The sequence below is a fragment of the Amblyomma americanum genome, chromosome 1 (assembly GCF_052857255.1).
Source record: "Amblyomma americanum isolate KBUSLIRL-KWMA chromosome 1, ASM5285725v1, whole genome shotgun sequence".
NCBI lineage: Eukaryota > Metazoa > Arthropoda > Arachnida > Ixodida > Ixodidae > Amblyomma > Amblyomma americanum.
Genome location: NC_135497.1, coordinates 103,437,253 through 103,454,387, shown reverse-complemented (window position 1 = coordinate 103,454,387; position 17,135 = coordinate 103,437,253). Strand labels below are relative to the sequence as shown.

Genomic DNA, 17,135 nt, shown 5'->3' with positions numbered 1-17,135 from the left:
GGACTTTACCTGCTGTGCGAACTAATTACGGCCACCAAATGCTTAGTGACTCTCGGTACTTTTAAATAGATTCTTTGATTCAAATATTGACATCCTTCATGTTTATCTTTTGACTGTTCGAAGTTTCATCATTGAAAGCGTTCCAACCATTATTGATCATGAGCAACACCACCTAGGCTTGAGTGTGAAGCCCTGTATTGTGTGTTATTCTTTGTATTTTCCTTTAGTTTTTCTACATGTAGGTAGATGTATGTGCACAGTGGAAGTGTGCCATTGCTTCAAAGGTAGTGAGAACCTGGTCAGACATTAATAATATTGTTATTACTGTTTTTATTATATTTTTAGTTTTATTATGAATATGAGCCGCTGCGGTGGCTCAGTGGCTATGGCACTCGACTGCTGACCCGAGACGTGGGTTCGATCCCGGCCGCGGCGGTCGAATTTCGATGGTGGCGAAATTCTAGAAATCGGTGTACTGTGCGATGTCAGTGCACGTCAAAGAGCCCCAGGTGGTCGAAATCTCCGGAGCATTTCACTACGCTGTCCCTCATGTCCTCAGTTGCTTTGGAACATTAAACCTCATGAACCAAAGCATTATTATTATATTTTATTATTACTATAATTCCTGTTATTAGTAGTAGCAATACAATTCACCAATGGTGTCATAGAGCAACATTTTTAGAGTTTGGTTTTCCATCTTTTCACCCCCTTTTCACCCACACAGTGGTACTATACGGCATTTCTGGTGCTCCGATTTTAAAACTGAGCATGTTCCTCAGCACCCGCTTTGTTAAGTCTCCCGTTTTTGGTTCCCTCGATCAAAGACCAGATACGGCGAGGCTAGACGCTATGTAGTTTTCAATGACTTGCCGGTTGAATTTTTTTGCTACTTTTATAAATGTGCTAAAAAATCTACTTCATTTGATTTGAATACTGCACGCTTGTATTTCATTTACGTGTGTGTCTGTACATTCTGTTCACCTGTCAGGAACATGTGAACTTTTTGTCGTTAAATTGTTTGATGTATTCTGAGTGCAAAAAAAATTTGTTGCCGCTCCAACTTGCCGGGCCAAGTTCCACAAGCCGCTACTGGCGTATAAGAGCCATGATGAATATTGTAATTACCTGCGGCGGCAATGAAAATATTACATTTTTTGCAGTTTCATACCGTAGGACAATCCTCGCCATTCGAAATATGGGGCTTTGTAGTATACTGCGTAGTTTTGCTCGAAAACAGGGCACGCCACAGCAAAACCCTTATAAACACGTTTTATTGACAGTCTACAGATCTACAGACTTCTTATAGACTCTAGTGCTTTCCTATAGATATTTCTTTTTGTATATTAATAGTCTACAGACTGTGTAAGACAAAATTCTATTAAAGTGTATGGCCATACATCTATAGATTATCTATAGACTGTCTATAGGGTTTGTATTGCCTACAGACTGCTCTCTAAGGTTTGTCAATAGAGACTCTATAGACTTTATAGACCGAAGTCTATGGACAGTCTGTAGACTGTCTAAAGAAGTTTTTGTTAGGGAAGCGTGCTTTCATTACGGGAGGGTGAGAAATTGCACGTTTTGACAGCCAAAATGGGGGGGAGGCGAGAGAGGGCTAGACGCTGGAGAAGCCCTGTGTAAGAGCATCACCCAGAGGTCACGTTCAGGGGCACACAAGAAGTGAATATTGTTTTCTTATTTCGCCTAGTAGGTGCGGCGGGGCGTCTCGACGCGCGAAGGCAGTCTGCTCAGGCCTCCGCTGAGGTAGTTGTGTGGCCGCACACCCGTGATGAGGATCTGGCGCCGCGCCAGCCCCACGAAGATGTGCTCGAGCGTGATGTCGCAGACCGAGAACTCCGGCAGCTCCTGGTTGCTCTTGAAGGCGACCATCTTGGTGAAGAGCTCACTCCAGCTCGTGTACGTTTTGCCCACGCGGAAACTCATCATCCCCTGGGGGAAAAAATTGCTGAACGTTCATCATCATCATCACCAGCAGCAGCAGCCTGACCACGCTCACTGCAGGAGAATGGCTTCTTTCTTACGCCTTTCCAATTAACGGTGCTCTTTGCCAGCTGCCACCCCCGTATACCCCCCCCCCCCACCTAAATTTCTGCCGCCACTGCTACGCTTGCCTTCTCTTGGACTACAATCTGTTACTCTTAAGGCCCAGCGGTTACCTTGGTTTTGCATTACATGCACTGCCCAAGCCAATTTCTTCCTCTTTATTTCGACTAGGACGTTAACCCTTCAGGTACTGCGAATTTCATTCAGGGACCCAGTAGGCACTGAAACTCTCTTGGACGTCCTGTGGACGTTCAGAATGTCTCTAGGGCGTTTGCAGGACGTCCAGGGAAGGTTCAGTGCTTATTGGGGAGCGCTGGGGTTGTGCGGAATGGTGGGGCCAGTCGGAGTGCTAGTAACTCTGGGTATGAGGGCACACGGTCGCTTATCCATTCATACATATTCACGGACCCATCTATATGAAACAGGATAAAGTCATCAGTAACGACATGGTGTTTGGACCAATCAGTGACTGGAACTCTAGCCCAATTGCGTGTCGTGTTGTCACGATGCCATGCGTGACTTCGCTTCATTCTCACCAATCATACTAACTTTTACACGAAGCCATGCGTAACCTAACTCGAATGTGGCCAATCAGCCACACTGTACCAAGACTGCATGGGTGACTTCAAATTGTTGCGACGAAGCAGCGTGACGCTTTGCACCTGCTGCGTTATACGCCGACACCGACGTAGCATAAAATTCACCTAACGATTATGGTACTCGGTAATGCGTTAGCGCAGCGCAGCTGTTATGGGTGAAATGAAATCACTACTTTGCGCAGGGACGGTATTTTCCCGCATAACCATTTTAAGTTATTAATGGTCATTCTTATGTCAATGCCAACGTTCTTGCTTTTTTCGGATATCGACGTTTAAATCACCGATAAGTAGCATGGAGAGAACACGGCCCCTTATGCAGCCTTGATGATGACGTACCAAATCTGAGAAGTAATAAGAGGCACCTGAGAGATCACGTGAGCGTTGGCGTCAGGTTCCTCAGAACTAATGAGAAGCGTCGAAGAGGCCACTGAGTGATGATGTGAAAGGTGTATAATCACGTGATCGGCCCGTGATCACGAAATGCGAGTGACAATGATGTCTTACTCAAACGACGCCGCTCACGCCTTGAGTGAGCCATCAGCAGCTGCGCTGCGGTACGAGAAACGTGGTGTTAACAGCTGTCGCTGTAAAATTCGGCGGACTTTTACCCTCGAGGTAATACGAATTTCAGTGACATCTGGGGTTTTGCGAAAGGCATGATATCAGTCCGAGTGTCTGTTAACTATGTGTATGGGTGTGGGATGCGTGCTGGGCTTATGTCGCTATGTACACGTAGAAGCAGTATTAAAGGGAACGTGGGAGCCCGCGGCGATGCGGGCCGATCGAGTACCAGTGGCTGTTATAAGAACTTCAGGTAAGCCCCTTCGCAGGCAGGACAATGCGTGCGTGCAGTGTTTAGGGCAGTAAGAATTTTAAAAAGTATCTCTGATTTCAAAAGCGGAACGCCCACTGAGAGAGTCATGGCTGTCACGGATAACGGCGGTAGTTGTGGAGTGGGAGGGGGCGGGGGGCGACTACAGCAACGATGATAATGCCGAATGAGGCACAGACAGCTATTGCTGTAATAGTTCGAAACAGATCACCGCGCGAGCTGCCCAGGTCAGGCTTCCTTTCGCATACGTAGGCCCTTTGTTTTCGGGTTGAGGCCAATTTTCTCAACCAGAACTTATTGGATAAACGTTGGGCCCGATTTTTATTTAAAAAACACTTTCCCGAGCATGTAGCTTCAGTATGCAATTAATCGCTCTAACTGGCATTATAGAAGTTTGTGTATAACTATTAACTTGTGTACAATTCAGTATGCTTGCCTTATTAAACTGCTGGCGGTTATGAACATGTACTCTTGTTCCTGTTTTTTGAAAACACCATTTGTACCTGAATTTCAAGTCGAAAAGAACAGACAAACTTCACTTCTGAATCATGAAAAAAAAGCTAAAAAGAGAAGGTCTATGAATAATATGCTTTCTGTTTAAAAGTTGATTGCGACCACGAGATATTGTGCTAGGCCGCCGCACAGTGGAGTGCTATACTGTCTTCCTTGGGAGGAGGGCTACAGCATAGCGAAGATGCGCGAAGAAGATTCTTGCCACCAAGATGTTTGGAGAGCAGGTTTGCTCTATGACCGAAATGCAAAGCCCAGGAGTGAATCCTGCGGCCTGCCCAATTTTGAACAAGACCGTATATTCAATAGCGCTCCCTCGACCGACCTGAAAACTATTCTTCGCCATCGAAAGACGTGCAGAGATAAATATGGTGTACGGAGCGCAGGCAGGGCCCAGCAACAAACCCCGTGTCCTGGAAACTTTTGAAAAATATACGACACGATCAATAAAGTAGCACTAAGAAGGATATGATAGCCTGCATATGCTTCCTTCCCTCGACAAAGTTGGAGGCCTACGTGCGTTTAATTGGGCACCATTTCGGACCCAATTCTCGCTTGCATAGGCACACAGGTCATTTACTGCTCGCAGGTTGTGTGGTATAGATATAGGTAATTACAAGACATTCGGGTGAACTGGTTGCTTAGGCTGCGCGGTCAGTGTGCAGTAGCTTTGCACCTCAACTCTTTCCCGTTATAAGAGCAGGTGTTGAATGGTGTCTCTGCCACAGCCAGGTATTGAATATGGTTACGGCCTCCGATCTCTGTGGATTGATCACAGGATAGCAAGCTTGAGCTTTGCGGAATCAAATTTTTCTCGGATAGAAATTTATCCCATCGAAGCCTGGATGTAGAAGCCTGATTCTCGTAGGAAGGATAGAGGCAAAGCCTGTCGGAGATCTGAAGGCGAACCACGCAGGTGTCGAGGGAGTCATTCTCGAAGGCGAAGCAGAAACACTCGGAGAGAAGTTCTGAACAGCGTAAAAGGCAATAGTAGGAAGTGCGGCAGCAAGGCACCAGAAATATCGACAGGTTGGCTGTCGCGTATCCTCTCAAGTAAATACCATGAAATGAAGATCCAGCGCATTTCCATTCCGTGAACGATACAGTGCGTCAACTGCAGGTCTTGTCTCGTGGCTGGTGTGAAAGCTTTTTAAGCGCAAAGCTTCACTATACGCTAGGTAAAGCAGTCGTCCCGTAGGCCGGAGAATGACCTTGAACGACCTTCAGCCCAACCACCTTAGCCGTGTATGACAATATGTGGCACAGTTGTGATGTCGAGCCCCTGAAATTGACCCATGACCTTTATTTGACCTCTGACCTTTGACACTGGGTGACGTTTGGGTCACGTTTGACCTTAAGAACATCCAATGGGGTGATGTGAATCCACGTGATGACATCCGACGGGGGTGTCGTAAGACCATGTGATACACGTCACAGCCACGCGGTGGTGTGGGTATAATAGAACAGCTGTCGCGAGCGTGTAGAGGAGATGCCATGGATGAGCCTCAAACGCTTAGCAAGCGTGCTTGCTTTTTGCTGAATTCCAGGAATTCCAGGGTTGGCCAAGTTAAGCCACTGACAATTTTTTTAACTGGCGATCTTTGCTTCACAGCTCCTCATAATGCAATTTATATACAGGGTAACACTCACCGCGAGCGGAAATAGTAAATTATTTGCAGGGTGCGGTAACTGCTTGTTCAAACAAAGAAAAGTAAAGTACAATTGGCTTGTATTGAGTGGCTTAAACAGCGATTTTCGCTCCCATCTCAGAAAGCAACCCAAAAGCCAACACACGCCAGGAGAAAATGACAAACGGTTTACGTGGCGTAAATATTGAAAAAAAATGACTGAAGATGTTCAATTAAAAATGGAATATGTTATCTTACGCGTTCAAAAGCAGTGCTATAATGCATTGCGCCGCACAGAATCGGGGAGATTTTGATTCTTCCTGTAAACAAAAGTGACATGAAATGGCTGATAGGATACTGTACTATACAACGTTACTACATAACACCCATTAACAACTGGAACTGTTCACGTCATAATTGTTCATTACGCTGCTGATGTATACTGTACCGGCCAGTGTTTCTCTGCCTTTTGTTTTCGTGCATTGTTTCTAGATTACCTGAGGGTATTGTACGTGCCAGGCCGTCATCTTGCTGTTTTCTCCATATGAAAGGAGTCGGGACTTTGTCGAGCTGTTTCACGCCAGTCCCGCACTTCTGCTTTCAAGAGGAAACAACAGCTGCTTGATTAGTATAAGCGCACTTAGCGAGGAGAACCTCGCTATAACGAAACGCTTTGTAATGAAATAATGGATATAACGAAGGAATGACGATTCCCCTTGGAAGGTCGGTCAACACGAGCGATAACGAGGCTACGGCTATAGCGAATAATCACCAGGCCCCCTATAACTTCGTTATAAGGTTCAACTCCATAGTTATGAAGCCAGAAGGAAAGAAGGGAGAAGAATATATCACAATGGGTGGAGGTACGCGGGGTGCACCTTGTAATTGTAACCAAAGCTGCACTGGTGGAACTCCTCCTGCATCATGTCTACGAGGATGCGCTGGAACTGGTAGTCGAAGCGCCTCTCCGGCGGCAGGCGCAGAGTGACGATGTAGATGCGGCCGTACTTCTGGTTCATCTGGAGCGCGTCGCCCAGCGCCTCGATCTTCCCGGCTTCCATGACGGCCACGCGATCGCACAGAACTTCGCAGTGGGACATGCTGCACATACAAGCGACGCGACGGTTCCAGGTGCGTTCCGGCACATCGCCTCTTTTCAAATGGGACGGATTCACAAGGGTTCGTCGTGGTCAGTGTAGAGTCATATTGTGGCCCTTGCAGTCAGGCCCTGCCTGTTGTATTTCCCGTACTCAATGCCCTTATCTGTGCTCTCGTTTAGCAGACAAGGTTGAACCACCGCGGTGTTTAGGACTCACGGCGTTCGTCCACTGAGGCTAAGGCTGGAAAATGGAATCCTGGCCTCGGCGGCTAGATTTTGATGGAGGCACAATTCGAGAACAGGAATATACAGGTTCAAAAACGGCAAGGCGGTCAAGATTAATCCGGAGCCCTCCAATAGCCATGTAGGCCCTCGGGACAATAATCCCGTGGGCCTACATGCAATAAAAGACGGTAAACAGGGAATGAAGTGTACAGAGTCGATCACACTTGTCTAGAGCGCTCGGGCAGTGTGCATCAGAGCAAATGAAGTGAAATCTTTTCGCACCTGCTTTGCTAGCGGCAAAGCGCTGGTGCCTGTGAGGTTCACGTGTCTATTCTGCTGCTCTACAGCGCAATCATTATCAGTGAAAGTCAATACCTGCTTTAGAATTCTGCTTTATTTTCCCCGGATGGAACCTATCGAGCACTCTAGACAAGTGTGATCGACTCTGTACTCTATAGCACTCCCTTTTATAAAAGGAAGTATTGTACAGGACAGCTTACTCCTTTTTAATCGAATATAGACGTATTAATGTTTAGAGTGCACATATCCTATCATACCGTGCCGTAAATCTCCCGTGAAGGAAACTTTGCGGTGGTAACCATGCGTTGACGGACGCGGGCCTTACCGGTGCGAGGTCATGATGATGGACATGGCCTGCGCTCCCTTGAGCACCTGCACCATGCGGATGATCTCGTTGCGGTAGAGCGGCTCGACGTCCGAGTACGGCTCGTCCAGCAGCACAACGGGCGGCACGCCCATCACCGCCGCTACTATGAGCAGCATCTTCATTTCGCCGTGGCTGTAGCACCATAGTTTTCAAGCGTTGAAGCCTTTGAGGCGAAGTGTGTGACATATGAAATTACAGAATCCTTATGTCGGCCCTATATATACAGGGTGCTTCAACTAAGACTACACAATTCTCAACGATAGGCTTTTGAGTTATAACAGTGCTTTTTTCAGCATAGCATTGTCAACGGTGTAGTACATCAGCATACAACTAAGACGTGCTAACTAGCAGGTGGTTAATATTGAATAGTTAACTTTTAACTATTACTGTTAGGCTTCTTAATTATTGAGAGATGTGTATCCCACTGTAAGTAATATCCATATCAGATTTTAAAAATTCCAAGACGCGGTTATTCTCGGCGCTGTGGCCCAAAAAATCATGGCTACATCGCGCCAAAATGCATGCGCTTTCGTGAAGCTTGCAGGCAAAGCAACCTCTCCAGTGCACATAACTCGTCGAAATAGTCCAGATTTGTTGGACCACGGCGCCGGTCGAGGGTAACTTGCGCTTTCGAAATTCTAAAATCTGATATCCATATTACTCACGGTGGGCTACACGCCTCATAATTAAGAAGCCTAACGGTAATAGTTAAAATGTTAACTATTTAATATTAGTAAAACAGCAGCTAGTTAGCACGTCTTAGCTGTATTCTGATGCACTACACTGCTGACTATGCTTTGCCGAGAAAAGCACTCTTCTGCCGCAAAAAGCCTCTTTTTGAAAATTGTGCAAAGTCTTAGGTGAAGCACCTTGTATATCCAAACGTCTGCTGTCACTCGACTTCCGCGTTAACCCATTTGTTTACATGGTCGGCAGTTTCAGTTGCATCGCTAGCTTCATGCCTCTTTCTCTGAGTCTAGAATATGAATTCTCTATCGTAAGTTATTTGCGAGACGTCAGTCACAAGTGTGGTTATATTTTACATGACCTTGTCTGGCGGTAGAGAACGAAACGAGTGGAATGTGCAGCATACTTTGTAGCCGTGCAAAGACATGCAACCTACTGACACTAGAAAACGCCTTCCAGAAAACCCGCAGAGAAAAAAACAGGCACTATTAGGATAGGCCGAAAACATTTAAAAGATCTCTAATCCAAAAGGTCTCGAATAATTTATCTACGAAAACAGTTTTATTGAGGTGTCAAACCGTGGGCATAAACAGCGACTGCACAGCTGATAAGATCAAAGTTTCAAGGTACAGAGCTGCAGCCAGAGGCTAGAAGAGTATTATATAATCTCATGAATAAGCAGCCTTAGTAACCACCCGAGGCCCACTGTACAGTCTTCGAACCACTTTGAAGAACTGCAGACAGTACTGCGGTCACCTCGGCCATTGCTCGGCCATACTTGCAATGTCCTATACCCTGATACTGTAACAACTGACAAAGTCGCGAAAACTTGCCTCTGCCTGCATCATGAGTCCGGGCTTGTAAACACTGGATTCAAGGTCACGAATTATGCTAAAGATACGCTAGGGTTGCCGAGAAAGTCCATTGTTCATCATTTTCATCATCCTTCATCGTTTTCTTTCTGGAATAGCTTACCAGTGGAATTTAAAAACACAAGTCCGATATATATGGATACAAAAAGGACCTGAAAAGTCTAATTGTTGATAACAATTATTAAGCTGGTTTGCAAACCTTACAGTTAACTGCACAGGGTAAGAATAGCGCTTTTGTGAACTGTGCATTACATGTTCCAATCGCAACTTTACCGATTACTTTTTTCTTGATTGTTTCTTGTTTTGTATTGCATAACTTCTTTAACTATATACTACTTGTATAAGCCTATGTTTGTTTGCACATACCTTCTCTTTATTAACTGTACCGCCGCCTATAGCAATAAATGAACAAATCTTCATTGTGTTTTATTATCGTTTCTGTGTATCATTATTTACTACAGTTTCACTTGATATAGGAGGTGCCAATACAGTCGATCACTACGGGACCTCCTTCTGTATAAATTTGTCGATGTTATTTCTTTTCTGTACCAACAAATTAATTCTAATTCTGATTGTCAAGACGACCCAAGGGGGCACTTTTGTGGTGTTGCGCGAAGCCAACAAAGGAGCCGCTGCCATTATAGGACTACTGTTCTCATATATATATATATATATATATATATATATATATATATATATATATATATATATATGTATATATATATATATATATATATATATATATATATATATATATATATATATATATATATATATATATATATATTTTGCCACTGCATGGTAAAGGCTGCAAAAGCGCGAGTGACTCCTACACCTATCGAGTGACATCGTTACTTCAAGATCAAGAGAGATGCATCACATACAGGGCTTTGTATGCGGAATATACTGGGCGTCTATTAGAAATATCATTGACGAGTTTGCGCGGCACACCTGCATTTATTAATCATCTGGTCTTCTTTGAGCCTCCCGACGAGGGACAGTGCGCCCAGCACAGCCTGGCGTCTCCACAAGACACCGCGCAGCCTGGCCATCAGATCCAGCAACTCGCCCACCGTGAGTGCCGGCATGTTCGCCTCGCTGATGCCGTCCGGGGCGTAGCCGATGCACTGCTGCCAGGCGCGCAGGTCCACACCCAGGGAGAGGGCCGCCGTGTGGGCTCCACCTCCCGTGGGCACCTGGAGCCCCACCAGCACCTCCAGGAGCGTGCTCTTGCCCGAGTTGTTGATGCCCACCAGGCCGAGGCACTCGCCGCGATTGAGTAGGATGCTAACGCCATCCAGGACCTTGGCCTAAGAGCGCAGTGCACGGGCGTTGCCACAAGTGACGCTGAATACGATAGCGCTGGATGCAGTGGCGGTTACGAGGAGGAATAGTGAAATTGAAAAGTCCAAGAATTCTTATCAGCGCTGTACAGTGGTTGCTACAAAGACCATGCAAGTTGCCGTCTACTGCACGGAACGCAACGTGAGACAATCCAGGCATTCAGAAACGCATGCTGACATTGTTAGCACGTGCCCCATGGCAACAAAAATGCGCACGAAATGCTGTGGCAATTTTTTGTATAAGTTTTTTCCGGTTATATTTAAGCCTGATGCTCTGACTTAATCTGAAGCTCTTTTGTCTTTGTTGCCTACCCTCCATCCGCCGCAGTGGCTCAGTGGTTAGGGCGCTCGGCTACTGATCCGGAGTTCCCGGCTTCGAACCCGACCGCGACGGCTGCGTTTTTATGGAGGCAAAACGCTAAGGCGCCCGTGTTCCGTGCGATGTCAGTGCACGTTAAAGTTCCCCAGGTGTTCGAAATTATTCCGGAGCCCTCCACTACGGCACCTCTTTCTTCCTTCTTTCACTCCCTCCTTTATCCGTTCCCTTACGGCGCGGTTCAGGTGTCCAACGATATGAGACAGATACTGTGCCGTTTCTTTTCCCCCAAAACCAATCATTGTTATTGTTATTATTATTATTATTATTGCCTAGCCTCCTCTTGTCAAGTAGATACCAGTGAACTCTCGCCACCAGCATTGTGCGCTCACCGGGGTGATAAAGCCTACGGCCTTCTGCATGTTGCGGATAACCATGGCAACGTCCTTGAAAGCCTTGGTTCGGCAGACCTGGTTGACTAGGTTCCCTTCCCTCTCGACTTCGGGGTCCATGCTGACGGCGACGAGCCGGGGGCCCCTCTGCTGCTCGGGTGCCTCGTCGGACTCCTCGCCACCATGAAAGCGGCGGGCCAAGTACCTGCCCGCCGACCAACACGGGTTAGGCAGCCACAACTTTTCCATGCCCACGTTGGTTATCCATCGCACAACTTTTCCATGCCCACGTTGGTTATCCATCGAAATCACGTATTATGCGACAGCACAAGATCCCCATGTCCCCTGTCCACTGCCGGTGTCACACTTTGCCACCTGCCTGCAAGGTTGGCAAGTGGGTGAAAGGGAGAGAGGGAAATCCCCCTCCTCACTTGTATGGTGTGTGCTGTCGTGCATGGCAGCTCACAACTAGGTTCTTGCACGTGCTATCGCAATCTCACAGCTAATCGTAATTAGGCATTCTGAATTTGTTTTTTAGACGCAGAACGACAGCACAGGAAAAAAAAACTTTGCAGGACAGAGGGCTAACAACTCGGGTTTTTATTGACAGACCATTTGATTTTATACAGCAGCTCTTATCAACAAAGGGAAAGAAAAGAAATCGCACAAAAGACACATCAAATTAACTGAGATCCCTCGAGGTGGTTTGCATAGTTCCAATGCTGTTGCTGCGCAAGATATTTGAGTTCTTTTTTTAAAAAATAAAACTGAGAGATTGCTGACATACGTGTTGCCAGCTTTTTTAATCTGACCAGCTTCTGTTACCCCTCTGCCTAGTTGCGTCTTGGACCTGCGCAACACTGCGGTGTTGCTCAGGTGCCAGAGCAGAGCGCAGCACTGCGGCGTTGCGCTCTATTCTGTCAGGTTCGTTTTTTCCTGTGCTGTCTTTCTGCGCTTCAAAAAAAAAAAACAAGTCCAGTAATGCGCCAACAAGCCTGTAAAAACGTCCTCGTAATTAAGCATCCTGCAAGTGTTTCTTGCATCGTCCAAGGACATGTGTCCTTATGTTTCAGCTGTTATGCTGTGTGTGAGGCACTTTACAGGTTTGCTGCAAAATGACGTGCACCAAGAAAACTGAACACTGACTGTAGTAGAAAGTCGACGCCGACTAAACAGGAGGTTTCTACACCAATAAAACGGGTTAATTATTCATTGTTTGGTGGCATACGGAGTGTGCTGAACAGGCTTAAGAATTTTTTTTGTCAGGAATTCAATGATATATAAAGCAGCGTTACATTTCACGAAAGTTATTACTGACAGTGAAGCTGTTAGGGGAAAAGACGGAGAATGTTTTTTCAGCACCAGTTACAGTAGTGTAAATAATTTTTCAGGACTCTAGGACTTCGCGTACTGCTATGGCGTGCTATATACTTTCGAATGAACTGAGCTCTTATGATTTCAAAAACAAATAAAATTAGACTGACGCACTCCGCGTCCAGTGCGGTTCTGAGCAAGGCTGTAGTAGTTACGAGTTTGTCAAAGCATCAAACTCAGTTGTCGGCTTCCTGCGCATCGTTTCTTGCGTACCATTAGTGGCTGCGCGCTCAGATGCGTATAGTAAAAAGCCTTATAAAACCGTCGCCTAGCCAGAATTATATCCGCATACTGCACCTTTGTTGTATTACGTTATCATTAGAGGGCTCTGTGCAGCGGAAAGGGCGAGCTTTCAGTGGCAGGTGTACCAGGCGGCAACCTGCCCACCAGGCTACGAACGAGCTTAGCTACTACTTATACGAACTTAGTATACCAACACGGATATAATGAACCTTAGTATCCCACCTCGGATAAACCGAACTTTCGTGTCTGTACCTCGGATGTAATGAACTTAGTGTGTTGACATCGGATACAGCGAAACTAAATGTACCACCTCGGATATAATGAACTTTAATGTGTCAACATATAGGATATAACGAAAGTTGGCTGCTAATGCATTGAAACGATCCACTGCGGATCACCCGTCTGTGTGGATCGCCTCAGAATATTTTATTTCTGCATGAAGCTGCCGATATGATCGTTCACAATCTTTTGTAAGTTTTCTATTAGACGCCGCAATCCGATACCACATAGATTAACTTTCCATGCTTACTGTCTGAGAGCTATTTGTATATTTCCAGAGGTCTCCAAATAGCAAGTTCCTGCGCGGCCGTCGAGTTATTAAGCCTATTTTGTCACGTGCCGTTCAAAAAGAGTTCCATAAGAGAAAACACGTCTAAAACCTTAAGAACTATCTTGCTCGCAAGGGTTGGCCATCCAGTTTGAGGGCTCCTTGCTTTTAACATAAGCTCGTCTCAACTATCCGACGTCCGGTGCTCACCAACGCAAGTTGTAGAAGGCCTGCGCATCCGCCAGCGAGAGTATGGCCAGGTAGAGCGTGCCCTGGATGACCATGCTTACGGCCTCGTAGAAGCCGGTCTCGTGGAACGGCTGCAGCGGGTACAGAAGGCGGGCTGTCTTGTTTTCAGCTTTTGCTGCGATGTACACGGGCATCATTATGGTCGCTAATAGGACATCATGCGGGAGCGCTACCGATACTGCTTCAGGCTACTGCGCCTGTAGATGTGGCGTTGTAACGTGCACAATGTACGCCGCTGCATGGTTAGCAAAACAGGATGTATGACTATGTTTCTCATTACTGCGTTCCTCAGCACCTCTTTTTGCATCAAGCGTGGCTAAATTCTAAAAGTGAGTTCGCAGTTCAAACAGAGGCGTCGAGTAGTCACGTGATCTTTTTTTAAATTTTTTTTGAGTAGTCACGTGATCTTCGAATGATAAGCTGACTTGGACGGCTGCATCCTCGCGTTGACGCCATGGAGCAGGGTCACGTGTCCTGCGCTGGTCACGAACATCCACGGATACAGCGGATATGATCTTCTAACAGACCCGCTGTAAAGAGTTCTGTGCAAAACGCAAATACACTCCGCATTTTTTTAAACAAAATGTGACGCCCTCTAAAGAGTGGCGAAAATCCGTCTGCTACTGGTTCAAAAGAAACGAACGAGGGATATGCAGGCGCAGACTGGTTACTCGGGAAGCCAGCTGCGTCTGAGTGACAAGTGTGTGACTGACAGCTACCGCCATCTGTCGCATGCTCCTGTCACTAACATGAACTACGCATGCGCAGTAAGAGCAGGCGGTTTCATTTTCAAGCAGTAAAGCTGAGAAGAGGCGCGCATATGCGCAGAGCGGCCTTGTGAACAAAGGAGGAATAGGGCGTGGGATGTTGGTAACCAGTACTGCCATATATATATATATATATATATATATATATATATATATATATATATATATATATATATATATATATATATATATATATATATATATATATTGATACGGGAATAAAAGAAGAGGCGGAGAGCGAGCGCGAGCGGCGAGCACGCGGCTCTAGCACGAGGGAGATAGAACGAGAAAGCTTGGCCACCGCCGGTCGTGCTTCGCCGGCTCTCCTCCGTACTGCTGCTATATTTCTCTGGGCGGGCCCGTAGCCACCCCGTGGCATCCCACACCGTAATATTTTGGGTGGCAGCGGTGGGATCATGCCGCTCACCCGCTCCCAGAATCAAGCACCCGACGTGCCAGACGACAGGAGTCCACCACCAGCCGATAGCGCCGACGACGCGGCGGCCGGCGCCGCTAGACCTAGGCGCTCGGAGAGGCTCGGAGAGGCTCGGCTCTTCGCAGCAGCCGGACGCCGGTGTTGAGCGCCTCCTGGATACAGTCACCCAACGGATGGACGCATGGGAGGCCCGTCTGACTGCCCAGGCTGGGGAGATGGAAGCTCTCCGGCGCGAACTCCGTCGCCTGGTGCCAGCCGAGCCGAGCACAGGTCAGGTGCCTTTGGGCGTCCCCGCCGCCGCTGTTTACGGCTCTGCCGTCGCTGGGCCTGCGGTCGTGGCCGCCAATGGCGTGCTCGGCGCCGGTGCGTCCTCGCCGCAGTGTTCGTTGGACGTTGTGGAATTGCCCACATTTGACGGCACCATCTCGTGGGATGCTTACCGCATCCAGTTGGACGGTATTGCGGCGGCGAGAGGCTGGGACGAGCAAATGAAGGCATGGATGCTCGTTGCAAAACTGAGGGGCCGCGCCACCGAGCTGCTGCAGAACGTGCCGCCCGACCAGCTGGGCTCTTACACTGTTCTGGCGGGCCTCGTCGCCGACCACTATGGTGCCTCAGGTCAACCCCGTGTGCAGTACCACCGCCTGCGAGCCCGCCGTCAAGAGCCCGGGGAGACGTACCAGGACCTCGCCGCCGCCATTGAGCGCCTGGCTCTGCAGTCGCTGCCGGGAGCGCCTCAGAACGCCGTGGCCCTGGTCGGCACCGAGGCGTTTGTCGACGCCATCCGACTCCCCGAGGTGCAGCGCTTGGTCCGCTCTGGCCGTCCTGATTCCGTCCGCGTCGCCATGGCGCTCGCCATCGAGGCGGAATTGACTTTGCTGGCCACGCGGGGGTCGCCACCGTCTGCCGAGCGCAGCGTCCGGGTGCAGGCTCCTCGGTCCGCAGCCCCAACTGCGGCCTCTATCCGACGCCTGCGTAACGACGTCCGCATCACCTGCTTCCGCTGCGGCCTGCGGGGACACTACGCGAGGGACTGTGCCGGCCCTCCAACGTCGGGAAACGATTTGGCGGAACTCCGGGGGCACCGTTCCGCCGAATCCACCTGCACGTCCACGTCCACGGCCACGTCCGTCCCCACACTCCTTCGTTCTCCGCGTCCCCTCCTTTCGTCGGCTCCGATTACCACTGATGCTCCTTACGTGCTCGTCGACGTCGCCCTGCTTGACCGGCACGTAACGGCCTTGGTTGACACTGGAGCGGCTGTCAATGTACTGCACAAATCGTTTGTTGCTAACGCGCCCCACCTGCTTCTGCCAGCCGCCAAAACCCGGCTCTTAGCTTTTAACGGCACCCCTGTGGAGCAAGTCGGACGTGTCGTCGTCAACCTGACAGCACTCGGAAATACCATCTCCACCGAGTTTGTTGTCGCAGACAGCCCTATTTGGCCAGTGGTCCTCGGGTGCGGGTGGTGCCAGCAAGCCGGAGTCGTCCTTAATTTTACTAGAACCAAACCACGGGCGAGCCGAACTCTCTGTGGGCCGGGCTGGCTTAGCCGGGTTTCCAGCCTCGGTGTCGCCCTGTGGCAGTCCCTGGTGTCGGCGGCCAAGCGTGCCTCAGCATCTCTGCGTGACCTCGCGACGAAGTGGCCGTGTCGAGTCAAGCCGTTCGACGTCACTACCGTGACTGTGGCGTCCGCCGTGACCCTGCCACCGGGTGCGGCAACGTGGGTGTATGCCAAGCTTGACAGTCCGGTGACAGCAGACGTGCTGTTCGAACCTATCCGGTGTTCAGCTCCAGCCCGTCAGATGACCTCCCCTCGAAGCCTTCTGCCTGTGCTCAAAGGAGAGGCCCACGTATTTATACTCAACATCAGCAGCGTACCTCTCGCGATGACTCCCGGCACGCAATTGGGTACAGCCTCAGTTTTGGACCCCGGGTCACCAGTGGCGTCTCTGCAACCTGAAGCCCCGCCTCGCCACCCTCCAGCACCGGCGATCCTATCATGGGAAGAATTTAACTTTGGACCCAGCCTGACCTGCGCGGAGCTCGCCTCTCTGAAGACCTTGCTGCTCGAGCATCGCAGTTGCCTTGCTCTCAACGCCGGTGAACTCGGGTGCACTTCCTGGGCTCAACACCGGATCAACACCGAAAACCGCGGGCCCGTTCATCACCAACCTTGCCGTGTAGCGCCAGCCGAACGGAGAGTCATCCAGCAGCACGTGTGCGACATGCTTGACCAGGGAATCATTGCCGCTTCTTGTAGCCCTTGGTCCTCCCCTGTCGTC

General features: G+C 48.7%; 1 protein-coding gene across 1 annotated transcript; it reads right to left on the bottom strand.

Annotated features, from left to right (window-relative positions):
- Nucleotides 1-1,508: 1,508 nt before the first annotated feature.
- LOC144116132 (ATP-binding cassette sub-family A member 17-like) lies at nt 1,509-13,784 on the bottom strand. Its single transcript, XM_077650828.1, has 6 exons — nt 13,609-13,784; nt 11,235-11,439; nt 10,135-10,493; nt 7,583-7,756; nt 6,512-6,734; nt 1,509-1,950 (listed from the first exon to the last, which is right to left on the bottom strand). Exons 1-6 carry the CDS (start codon nt 13,782-13,784, stop codon nt 1,705-1,707), a joined length of 1,383 nt encoding a protein of 460 aa, XP_077506954.1. The 3' UTR covers nt 1,509-1,704.
- Nucleotides 13,785-17,135: the final 3,351 nt, after the last annotated feature.

Bases quoted from the DNA above. Each gene is read 5' to 3' on its own strand.
- LOC144116132 (XM_077650828.1), bottom strand. From the start codon at position 13,784: ATGATGCCCGTGTACATCGCAGCAAAAGCTGAAAACAAGACAGCCCGC. The intron at 10,494-11,234 runs GTGAGCGCACAA...CTGCGCTCTTAG, and splicing joins CCGTAGGCTTTATCACCCCG to GCCAAGGTCCTGGATGGCGT. The intron at 6,735-7,582 runs GTAAGGCCCGCG...TTGTATGTGCAG, and splicing joins ATCATCATGACCTCGCACCG to CATGTCCCACTGCGAAGTTC.